This window comes from Pseudophryne corroboree, chromosome 9 (genome assembly GCF_028390025.1).
Source record: "Pseudophryne corroboree isolate aPseCor3 chromosome 9, aPseCor3.hap2, whole genome shotgun sequence".
In the NCBI taxonomy this organism is placed as follows: domain Eukaryota; kingdom Metazoa; phylum Chordata; class Amphibia; order Anura; family Myobatrachidae; genus Pseudophryne; species Pseudophryne corroboree.
In genome coordinates this window covers 440,410,520-440,422,528 of record NC_086452.1, presented here as the reverse complement: position 1 = coordinate 440,422,528, position 12,009 = coordinate 440,410,520, and the positions used below count along the sequence as shown (strand labels likewise).

The window sequence follows — 12,009 nt, the reverse complement described above, 5'->3', positions numbered from 1 at the left end:
TCAACAAAAAGCTACAGAGGTATTGCGCCAGGTCAAGAGACCCTCAGGTGATAGCTGTAGACGCCCTGGTGACACCGTGGGTGTTCCAGTCGGTCTATGTATTTCCTCCTCTTCCTCTCATACCCAAGGTGCTGAGGATAAGAAAAAGAGGAGTGAGAACAATACTAATTGTTCCAGATTGGCCACGAAGGACTTGGTATCCAGATCTGCAAGAAATGCTCACAGATGACCCGTGGCCTCTTCCTCTAAGACAGGACTTGTTGCAACAGGGGCCCTGTCTGTTCCAAGACTTACCGCGGATGCGTTTGACGGCATGGCGGTTGAACGCCGGATCCTAGCAGAGAAAGGCATTCCGGATGAGGTCATTCCTACGCTGATTAAGGCTAGGAAGGACGTGACAGCTCAACATTATCACCGTATATGGCGAAAATATGTTGCTTGGTGTGAGGCCAGGAATGCTCCTACGGAGGAATTCCAGCTGGGCCGTTTCCTTCACTTCCTACAGTTCGGAGTGAATTTGGGCCTAAAATTGGGTTCCATTAAGGTCCAGGTTTCGGCCCTATCCATTTTCTTTCAAAAAGAGTTGGCTTCTTTACCTGAAGTTCAGACGTTTGTAAAGGGAGTGCTGCATATTCAGCCCCCTTTTGTGCCTCCAGTGGCACCTTGGGATCTTAACGTGGTGTTGAGTTTCCTGAAATCCCACTGGTTTGAACTACTCAAAACGGTGGAGTTGAAATATCTCACGTGGAAGGTGGTCATGCTATTAGCCTTGGCTTCGGCTAGGCGTGTGTCAGAGTTGGCGGCTTTGTCACATAAAAGCCCCTATCTGGTTTTCCATGCGGATAGAGCAGAATTGCGGACCCGTCCACAATTTCTGCCGAAAGTGGTTTCATCCTTTCATATAAACCAACCTATTGTGGTGCCTGTGGCTACTACTGATTTGGAGGATTCCGAGTTGCTTGATGTGGTCAGGGCTTTGGAGGTTTAGGTAGCCAGAACGGGTAGGGTCAGGAAAACAGAGTCTTTGTTTATCCTGTATGCTTCCAACAAGCTTGGTGCTCCTACTTCAAAGCAAACTATTGCTCGCTGGATCTGTAACATGATTCAGCAGGCTCATTCTGCGGCTGGATTGCCGCTGCCAAAATCAGTTAAGGCACATTCCACTAGGAAGGTGGGCTCTTCTTGGGCGGCTGCCCGAGGGGTCTCAGCATTACAGCTTTGCCGAGCAGCTACTTGGTCAGGTTCAAACACTTTTGCAAAGTTCTACAAGTTTGATACCCTGGCTGAGGAGGACCTTGTGTTTGCTCAATCGGTGCTGCAGAGTCATCCGCACTCTCCCGCCCGTTTGGGAGCTTTGGTATAATCCCCATGGTCCTTACGGAGTCCCCAGCATCCACTAGGACGTTAGAGAAAATAAGATTTTACTTACCGGTAAATCTATTTCTCGTAGTCCGTAGTGGATGCTGGGCGCCCGTCCCAAGTGCGGACTTTCTGCAATACGTGTATATAGTTATTGCTTCAATAAGGGTTAAGTTATGGTTGCATCAGGGTTTGACCTGATGCTCTGTTATTTGTCATACTGTTAACTGGTTGTTATCACTTGGTATACGGTGTGATTGGTGTGGCTGGTATGAATCTTGCCCTGGATTACCAAAATCCTTTCCTTGTACTGTCAGCTCTTCCGGGCACAGTTTCTCTAACTGAGGTCTGGAGGAGGGGCATAGAGGGAGGAGCCAGAGCACACCAGAATCTAAATTCTTTCTTAAAGTGCCCATGTCTCCTGCGGAGCCAGTCTATCCCCATGGTCCTTACGGAGTCCCCAGCATCCACTACGGACTACGAGAAATAGATTTACCGGTAAGTAAAATCTTATTTTTACGATCCTGTCCCTGGAGACGCAGATAAAACATCTGGCATACATACATCTTCTCCTAAACCCCAATTTATAGATCTTGAATAAAGGTGTACAGAAAAAAAATAAAAGCCTAAGAGATTACTGGTCGTATCACACAATATTTCCAAGTGATAACATTTCAGAACCTTGGATAGGATAACTGGCTAGTGTGTAAATTTACAAGCTGATGTCCCAGAGATTGTTTCTCCGCTCTGAAAATGGCAAAGTCAGTGGAATCAGGAGTAAAATCGCTCGGTGTGCGTCTAGCTATCTGCACCTGCAAATGCCACGTTGTCCCAATCCAACATAAACAAATCACGCAGTGTTTCTACAGTGTCCGGAGAGGAGCACAGACACAAATATAACCATGGCATCCCCGAAGGGCCCTACTACACTGGCAGATAATACTGCACGATATGAACGTTCTCGTTCATTAATGAACGAGAACTCGTTCATATCGTGCAGTGTGTAGGCACCAACGATGAACGATGCGCGGCCCCGCACTCTTTAATTGTTGGTGCCCCGCCGCTTATACACGCGGGGGGGGGGGGGGGGGGGCTTTTTGTTGCCAAGTCTGTAGGGCCCTTAAAACTTAAAAAGCACGCATGTACAAAGCACATCCTATGCGGTATTGATAGCATAAGGATTAACGGTCAAATGCTGACCTAAACCAGACTCACAAAACACGTAAAACACATTAATCTAATCTGTATCAGTTAAAATGATAGTGAAGCAGATTTCCCTATAATATTCAGCATTCTTCATCTGTGTCCAGGATGGTACAATACACCATGCTGCCTGTTTATCTAGATCAGGGGTGGGGAAGCCTTTGGCCTTCCAGCTGTTGTTGAACTACACATACAAGCATGCCCTGCGAGTTTTGCTATTTGGCCATGCTAAAACTGCTGCAGGGCATGCTGGGATCTGTAGTTCAACAGCAGCTGGAGGGCCGCAGGTTCCCCACCCCTGATCTAGATCATCGCTATACGGACCGGTACAGCGGCAGACCATTCCTTTTCCATAACGGCACTTTGTGCAATTGTATATCTTCCTTCCTGATGTTCGGCTTATTACAGGGAGGGACACTCTTTGTGAAACTAGCCCATTTCACGTTTACAGTTTAAAAAAAAAAAAAAAAATGCTGAGGGGAATTCCTGATCACAGACATAATCCGTACATATCGCTAACGAGCCACCCCCCTCCAGGCAGAAGGTGGAATTCAGGTGCAGACCTTGTGTGGCCGGTGCCTCCAGGCCTCCCCAGCGCTGGCACTGGCGCTTCTGCAGGGAGATATCAATGCGGGACCCTGTGAAGTTGTATCTGCACAAGTCTGGCTCAATAAGGTTCCTGCAAAATTGCACAGGGAGAGAATTGCTGTTCATCAATTACAGGAGTGTAACAAGCAAGCAAAAAAAAAAGGAAAAAAAAAACAAAACAAAGCACTCTGGACAGGACATCTGCTTACCTGAGTTTTACCTGCCACCTGAACACCGTGTCAGGGCCGCAACCAGCGTGGAGCCGAAGAAAGTTTGGGTCGCTGCAGAGATAAAGGACAACGTTTACAGCTGGAAGGTATTCCCAGACCCGTTCCGTATGGAAGCAGGTAACTCAACAATCACTATCAGCAGCTCATTGGCTGTTTTGGGCGACTACTGCACTTGACCTGTTACTAGGTTTGATAGATCTCGCCTTTAGACAGAAGGCTCTTACCTTGTCCGAAAGATCAGCGTGAAATCCTGCTCCCGAAACAGCACCCGTGAGGTCTGCTTACAGATTTCCTTCACGTACACATGTACAACTACCACGTCATTCCCCTTCTCATAGTGGTCATTCTTCACAAAGGTGAGGTTCACATAAGGCTCAAGATCTGCAGGTTAGCAAAAATAGGATTTTGGTACTTACCAGGTAAATCCTTTTCTTTGAATCCATAGGGGGCACTGGAGTACTCTTGGGATATGGACGGCTTCCGTAGGAACAGCACTGAATATTTAAATTTAGAACACTCCACCCCTCCATATCCCCGAGTACCTCAGTGTTTTTTACGGAGCCTAACAGGAACTATAGAGAGGTTGACAATGGAGAATTACATATAACATAACGGACAATAACGAAGTTGACACATAACGTTACTGACAACTAAACAGTTGACACCCTAACCAGCACTTGATAATTTGAACCAGTCGGTGAGAGTGTGTTACCATAAGATCCTCAGAACTCACCACAACTAGGTAAAACTGCTCTGGGTGGGCGTCCAGTGCCCCCTATGGATTCAAAGAAAAGGATTTACCTGGTAAGTACCAAAATCCTATTTTCTTTTTCATCCACTAGGGGTCACTGGAGTACTCTTGGGACGTACCAAAGCTTCCCCCGTGGGCGGGAGAGCTGTTTGGCACCTGTAACACTAGGCGGCCAAAGCTAGATGCTGATGCCGCAAACGTATCAAACTTGTAAAAGCGCACTAACGTGTGCACTGAAGACCATGTAGCCGCACGGCAAAGCTGCGTCGTAGAAGCTCCCCGACCAGCTGCCCATGAAGTTCCCACAGAACGTGTGGAATGAGCGGTTACTGATGTAGGCGGCTGTAACCTAGCATGAAGGTAAGCCTGACGTATGGTCAGTTTTATCCATCTGGATAAGGTTTGTTTAGACGCTGGCCAACCCATCTTGGCAGCATCATAGAGAACAAACAACGTATCCGTCTTCCGAACTGAAGACGTTCGGGATACATAAACGCGTAATTCGCGTACCACATCCAGAGTTCCAGAATGTGCTGTCAACACAGGAACTACTATTGGTTGATTGATGTGAAAATATGACACTACCTTTGGTAAGAAAGCGGGATTCGTCCGAAGTTCCGCTCTGTCATCATGAAACACCAAATACGGTGACTTGCATGACAAGGCACCCAAATCCGAAACACGCCTTGCCGAAGCTAAGGCTAGAAGAAAAATTGTTATCCAAGTGAAAAACTTTATATCCACTTGCTGTAAGGGTTCAAAATATGAAGACTGTAAGAAATCTAAAACCAGATTCAAGTCCCATGGCGCTGTAGGCGGAATGAATGGAGGCTGTACTCTGAGGACACCTTGGAGAAAAGTGCGTATAGACGGCAATAGAGCCAATAGTCTTTGAAAGTTAATTGACAAAGCAGATACCTGCACCTTTAGTGTAGATAAACGCAGTCCTCCATCCAACCCTGTTTGTAGAAACAACAAAAGGCGGGATAACTTGAAAGATGATGTCGGAAACTTCCGAGCTTCACACCAACCTATATAGGCACGCCATATTCTGTAATAATGAGCTGCCGTAACCGGCTTCCTAGCTCGTAACATGGTTGGTATAACCGATTCTGGAATGCCCTCTCTTCTTAAGAGGGCAGTCTCAACAGCCACCCCGTCAAACGCAGCCGCGCTAAATCGGGGTAAAGGAACGGACCCTGTTGTAACAGGTCTGGACGTAGTGGGAGCGGCCAAGGATCGTCTGCGAGTAGTCCTTGGAGATCCGAGAACTAAGCTCTCCGAGGCCAATGAGGCGCCACTAGTATGACTGTGACAGACTCTCTTTTGATCCGTTTTAGCACCAGAGGGAGCAACGGAAACGGTGGAAACCGATACACAAGACTGTACGGCCACGCGACAGTGAGAGCATCCACCGCCACTGCCTTTGGATCTCTTGTTCTGGACACATACTGGAACGTTTGGTGATTGTGTCGAGACGCCATCAGGTCCACCTGAGGATAACCCCATCGCTGAACCAACATGTGAAAACACTTCTGGATTTAATGCCCATTCGCCTGGATGAAAATCCCGACGACTGAGATAATCCGCTTCCCAGTTGTCCACTCCCGGAATGAACACGGCCGACAATATCACCTGGTGGTATTCCGCCCAATTGAGGATTCAAACTACTTCCCGCATTGCCATGCGGCTTCTCGTTCCTCCTTGTTTGTTGATGTATGCGACCGCCGTCGCATTGTCTGACTGCACTTGGACAGGCTGAGAGCTTGTCGTAGCGCATTGTAAACTGCACGGAGTTCCAGGACATTTATAGACAGCAATCTTTCGTGATCCGCCCAGAGACCCTGGAGCTGACAATTTTGAATTACCGCTCCCCAACCTCTGAGACTGGCGTCCGTAGTTAGAATTATCCAATTCCAGCCTCCGAACCGTCTTCCTGCGGTTAAATTGTGTTCCTTGAGCCACCAGAGCAGAGATACTCTTGCCCTTGGCGACAACCTCACCCTGTGGTGAATCTGCAGATGCGAGCCCGACCACTGGGCGAGCACATTCAGTTGAAATGGACGCGAGTGAAATCTTCCGAACTGAAGCGCTTCGAAAGCAGCCACCATTGTGCCTAAGAGCCGAATGCACAATTGTACAGACACTGTGCGTGGCTTGAGCACTAACTGTACTAGATGGCGTAGAACTTGTACTTTCTGTTGTGGTAGGTAAATTCTTTGATTGACCGTATCGAGAATCATACCTAGGAATTGAAGGCGTTGAGACGGAATTAGATGTGATTTCTTGAAATTGACAATCCAACCGTGGTGAACCAGTACATCGTACGTTAGCAGCGCATGTTGGAGAAGCATCTGTTGAGACGGAGCTTTGATGAGCAGATAGTCTAAATACGGAACTATTGTCACTCCCAGGGATCTGAGATGAGCTATCATCACAGACATCACTTTGGTCAATACCCGAGGCGCTGACGACAGGCCAAACGGTAGAGCCTGAAACTGGTAATGGTTCTGGCGTATTGCAAACCGTAAGAATTTCTAATGAGGCTGCCAAATTGGAATGTGTAAGTACGCATCCTTGAGATCTAGCGCAATCATAAATTCCTTTGGCTCTAAACCCGCAATCACCGAACGCAGACACTCCATCTTGAATCTGTAGTAAGTTACGTACTGATTGAGACCCTTTAAGTTCAATATTGGTCTGACTGAGCCATCCGACTTCGGTACCACAAACAGACTGGAATAATAACCCTGACCCTGCTGATGTACAGGGACCGGAATCAAAACTGCTGAATCCAGTAGGGACTGAATGGCAATTTGCAGAACCGCCCTCTTGTCGTCCGACAGAGGCAATCCTGTCTTGAAAAACCGCAGAGGCGGAAGACAGTCGAACTCTATTTTGTAACCTTTTAACACTAAATTGCGGATCCACCCATCCGCGGATGTGTGGAACCACGCCAAATGGAACGTCTGAAGGCGTGCTCCCACAATCGGAGAACCGAGATGGACTGGTAGCCCGTCATGCCACTGGTTTGTCGGTAACCTTAGCGTCCTGGCGACTTGTGTTGGTTTGTTGGAAACCACGTCCACGTCTAGCAGGCGTGGCTGTTCCTCTGCCACGTCCTCGAAAGGACTGAGGTCTAAAGGATTTGAACGAAGGTCCAGCGTACCTCCTTCTTGATACCGGTGGAGGCAATGGTAAGAAAACAGACTTGCCTCCCGTAGCCTCAGCAATCCATGCGTCCAATTCAGGACCAAACAACTTCTTGCCATCGTAAGGCAACGCCTCTATACCTCGTTTGACCTCTGCCTCCGCATGATAAGCACGCAGCCAGAGTGCTCTTCGTGCCGTAACTAGCGACGATGAAATACGAGAAGTGAGTTGACAGACGTCAGTAGACGCTGTACAGAGATACTCTACAGCCTCACTCATTTGATTTGCAAGAAGTATCAGGTTTTCGTCATGTAAAGCAGATTTGAGTTCTGTAATCCATATTATGAGCGCCTTAGTGACCTGGATGCCAACCAATCCAGGTCTCAGCATCACACCTGCTGCTACATACATGGACTTAAGCATAGTTTCTATCTTGCGATCTGAAGGGTCTTTAAGCGTAGTAGCTGCTGGCACTGGTATGGTTAATTTCTTGGTAAGCTTCGACACTGACGAATCAACTATTGGTGGATTCTCCCATGTACATGTTACAGAGTCTGGAAACGGGTAACTAGACTTAAATCTGCGAGGTATAGAAAACCGTTTATCTGGATTCGGTCGTGTTTCTACTAACATCTGATTCAGAAATTCCGAGACAGGAAAACTTATTGGAGTTTTTTGTCGTTTAGTAAATACGACCTGATCATTTGTGAGAGGCTCCTCAGTTTCAGTAAACTTCAGAGACTGACGTACCGCTCTGATGAGATCATCAATGCCGGAACTGTTAAAATCCTCACCATCTGACTCCACTTCGCCCTCCTCACCCTCATCTTGTTCCGTGAGATCTGGCATGGAATCGTCAGAATGCAACATAGCAGAAACCGGAAAATCATAAGACATATGAAATTTATCCCGTTTACCCAAAATGGATTTGGACCTTACGCAAGGCTGAGACGCCTCCGGTAGTTCTGGCGGTCTCACCCTAGACTCAGATCTTGCCGTTTCCCGCTCCTGTCGAGCGGCGGTCAATTCTGATTGTAACCTATCCAGTACATTTACTAACATTTCCCACGGAGGGTTCGGTGAGGAAATTGGCTGTAAAACTGGAGCAGAAATCGTATTCTGAACCGAATCCACAAAACATACTGTACATGTGGTAGATCCATCCGGTAACACACTGCTACAGACTTTGCAATTATGCTTTTTAGTTTTTGCTGGTGCCTTACTCATTATGGCGACAGACAATACAATACACAAAAAACAGACACTTGCACGACTCAGTAAAATAGTAGTAAGGTGTCTCTGTATATATATATATATATATATATATCTGGCCAAGTGCAGTACACGTGGCCAGTACTATGAAATGTGATCCCAAATTCCCACTAACACCCCTGCGCCTCCGGTGGAGTAGAGATGTAGTACTGGAACGTTCTGGAATCACAGCAGGAAGACACAGGAAGCATGGTTAAAATGGCTGCCATGCTTAACTTATAATCACAGTGTAGGCTATTGTATTCATACTGATATTATAAACCGGCTGTGTAACCATCCCTGTTAGTAAAACAGATATATAGATATATATATATATATATATATATTTCACTGCTGATGTTGCTGCTGTACCTCTCGCCCCCCGCGCGTCTGCTCCGTTGTGAATGCAGTGCGGCCCGGCCAGCGAGTTCGTGGGGCCGCCAGCAGGACTTGTAAGCGGGACGGGGAGCGCGCTGTGAAGCGCTATGATGGACAAGCGGCGGGCGGAGCAGCGGACGGCTTCTGAGAAGCGGCGGCCGGAGCAGCGGTGGGGCTATGAGAAGCGGCGGCCGAGCAGCGGTGGGCTATGAGAAGCGGCGGCCGAGCAGCGGTGGGGCTATGAGAGGCGGCGGCCGGAGCAGCGGCCGGGCTATTAGACACGGCGGCCGGAGCAGCGGCGGCTCCGTCAGCAGAGGGAACTCAGCGCCTTCCCCACACCTCGGGGCGGCAGCGGAAGCTGACCGCCCCGCTCACATACCTGCACTTCTTGTGATGAGGCTCCGACGGGGCTTCTCAGTAAGCGCCGGCCAGCCTGCAGGAGAGCTGTGTGTGTGTGGTTGTGAGGGTGCTCTTTTAGAGAGGACCGACACGCCCCTGCTGCTATCAGCAGCTTGCACTATCCCTGACCCTGCCTGTTGGAAGGGGGAAAGGGATGTGTATAAAATAGAAAAATATAAAAATAAAAATGAAATATTCAAAGTAATTGTGGACCCAGCCACAAACGAACTGTTGCTATCGAGCACAGAAAAAACACTGAGGTACTCGGGGATATGGAGGGGTGGAGTGTTCTAAATTTAAATATTCAGTGCTGTTCCTATGGAAGCCGTCCATATCCCAAGAGTACTCCAGTGACCCCTAGTGGATGAAAAAGAAAAAGTTTTTGCACAAATATATATAGTATTTCAAATTACACACACACTTCTGTAAGTAATGCATAAATCTGGAGGCACGGATCTTCCTGTCCTGCGAACAAGCCAACGTGATGGCCCCGCAAACTCAGTATGGAGACACCTCTTCCCAGTAATGCCTCTGTGAGAGCCGGCTAAGACAGGACACAGGGCAGCACGCGGTGGTGCCAGAGTTTTGAAGTCAGTCTCTGCGGTGATCTGGGGGTACACGCTCCCTGCATAGTGTGGGGTAATCATGGTGGGGGCGGGGGGGGGGGGCAGAGCGCCAAAATATATTTTTTTATCTACGCCCTGCCCCCCCCCCCCCCCCAACCACAACACATTCTGGCGCCCCTGCCAAAAAGCGCACAGTGGTTGTAAGTCTTTGGATGGATCTATACAGGAGACAAAAGGTTCACTTCCCTACTAAGGCTTAAAGGCCTTCTTGGTGAACCGTTGCAAAAACACCTCAACTGAGTTGTCACATGGACTTTTTCCTTTTTTGTTTTAGCAAGCTTGCAAGCACAGATATTAGGCTCCCCCTGGAGTGGTGCCAACTGCAGCTGTCTGTAGATACATTGTCCCAAATATTCTTTAAGTAACAACAGGTGTTTTTTCCCCAGGAACCTCTCTTTTCTCAATGTACAAGTTTGTTGAAGGCAGCAATGACAAGACGTTAGAGATTTTATCTAGTACATCAGGAGTGCGTAAAAGGCAGTAAGGGGGCGATTCAATCCTTTTCACAGTCATGATAATTATTGAGCATCGGACTGAGCAAATCAATTGATCCGGCCGTCCGTTAATTATTACGCATGTGGTGCCCAATTAGACCGGGTTTAGGTAACGTATAGCGGCTATAAAACATACCTACACACCTGGTTAGGGCGCCCAAACCACGCAGTTGTCGCACATTTCTGCTGGCCACCTCAGCAGGCAGCGAGCAGAGAAATGTGGCCTGCCGCAACTGTTGCGTCCGAATGGGGCAACAATTTAATTGCATTGTCGGATGCCTACAAGTGGAAGCCGCTGGGGGAGGGGGGGGGGAATTGAATCACCCCCTTAAGTGTCCAGCCCATCCGCATCACAGGAGGCTGCATCAACACAGGTGCGATACAGGAGGCGGATGCTGACAACACTTCCAGGTATTTGGAAGTTTAATACTGAGCTGGAGAACCTTGAAGCGATTCCTTTGTTACATCTATCATAACTACAATACTGTGTGCCATAACATTCAGGATGTCAGCACCACAATGTAGACAGTGATGATATTCTCATGTTGCTATTACATGTCGGCATATCATAACACATACATACAAAATTATGGGAGAGATTTATCAAGCAAATTGCAGATTGACATTTTTTTATATACATTACCAGATCTCCATTCCAACCAACTGGTCAGATGAAAGTTGGTCTAGGTCAGGGCTGGCCAACCCATTTTCTCTGACGTCCTAGTGGATGCTGGGACTCCGTCAGGACCATGGGGATTATACCAAAGCTCCCAAACGGGCGGGAGAGTGCGGATGACTCTGCAGCACCGAATGAGAGAACTCCAGGTCCTCCTCAGCCAGGGTTTCAAATTTGTAGAATTTTGCAAACGTGTTTGCTCCTGACCAAGTAGCAGCTCGGCAAAGTTGTAAAGCCGAGACCCTCGGGCAGCCGCCCAAGATGAGCCCACCTTCCTTGTGAAATGGGCATTTACATATTTTGGCTGTGGCAGGCCTGCCACAGAATGTGCAAGCTGAATTGTACTACACATCCAACTAGCAATCGTCTGCTTAGAAGCAAGAGCACCCAGTTTGTCGGGTGCATACAGGATAACAGCAAGTCAGTTTTCCTGACTCCAGCCGTCCTGGAAACCTATATTTTCAGGGCCCTGACAACATCTAGTAACTTGGAGTCCTCCAAGTCCCTAATAGCGCAGGTACCACAATAAACTGGTTCAGGTGAAACGCTGACACCACCTTAGGGAGAAACTGGGGACGAGTCCGCAGCTCTGCCCTGTCCGAATGGACAATCAGATATGGGCTTTTGTGAGACAAAGCCACCAATTCTGACACTCGCCTGGCCGAGGCCAGGGCCAACCGCATGGTCACTTTTCATGTGAGATATTTCAAATCCACAGATTTGAGCGGTTTAAAATGTGATTTGAGGAATCCCAGAACTACGTTGAGATCCCACAGTGCCACTGGAGGCACAAAAGGGGGTTGTATATGCAGTACTCCCTTGACAAACTTCTGGACTTCAGGAAGTGAAGCCAATTCTTTCTGGAAGAAAATTGACAGGGCCGAAATTTGAACCTTAATGG

At 48.0% G+C, this 12,009-nt stretch overlaps 1 protein-coding gene across 11 annotated transcripts in view; it reads right to left on the bottom strand.

Annotated features, from left to right (window-relative positions):
• The window catches only part of USP19 (ubiquitin specific peptidase 19), a 156,221-nt gene that overhangs the window by 91,138 nt on the left and 53,074 nt on the right, over nucleotides 1-12,009 (bottom strand). For 7 of the 11 annotated variants that reach the window (XM_063941103.1, XM_063941105.1, XM_063941113.1 and 4 more), the window contains exons 7-9: nucleotides 3,605-3,761; nucleotides 3,360-3,431; nucleotides 3,126-3,268 (exon numbers count right to left, since the gene is read on the bottom strand). In XM_063941103.1, the coding sequence (XP_063797173.1) occupies nucleotides 3,126-3,268; nucleotides 3,360-3,431; nucleotides 3,605-3,761 (372 nt within the window). The remainder of the gene's footprint in view (nucleotides 1-3,125; nucleotides 3,269-3,359; nucleotides 3,432-3,604; nucleotides 3,762-12,009) is intronic. The other 4 variants (XM_063941106.1, XM_063941110.1, XM_063941109.1 and 1 more) reach the window with 1 other exon arrangement.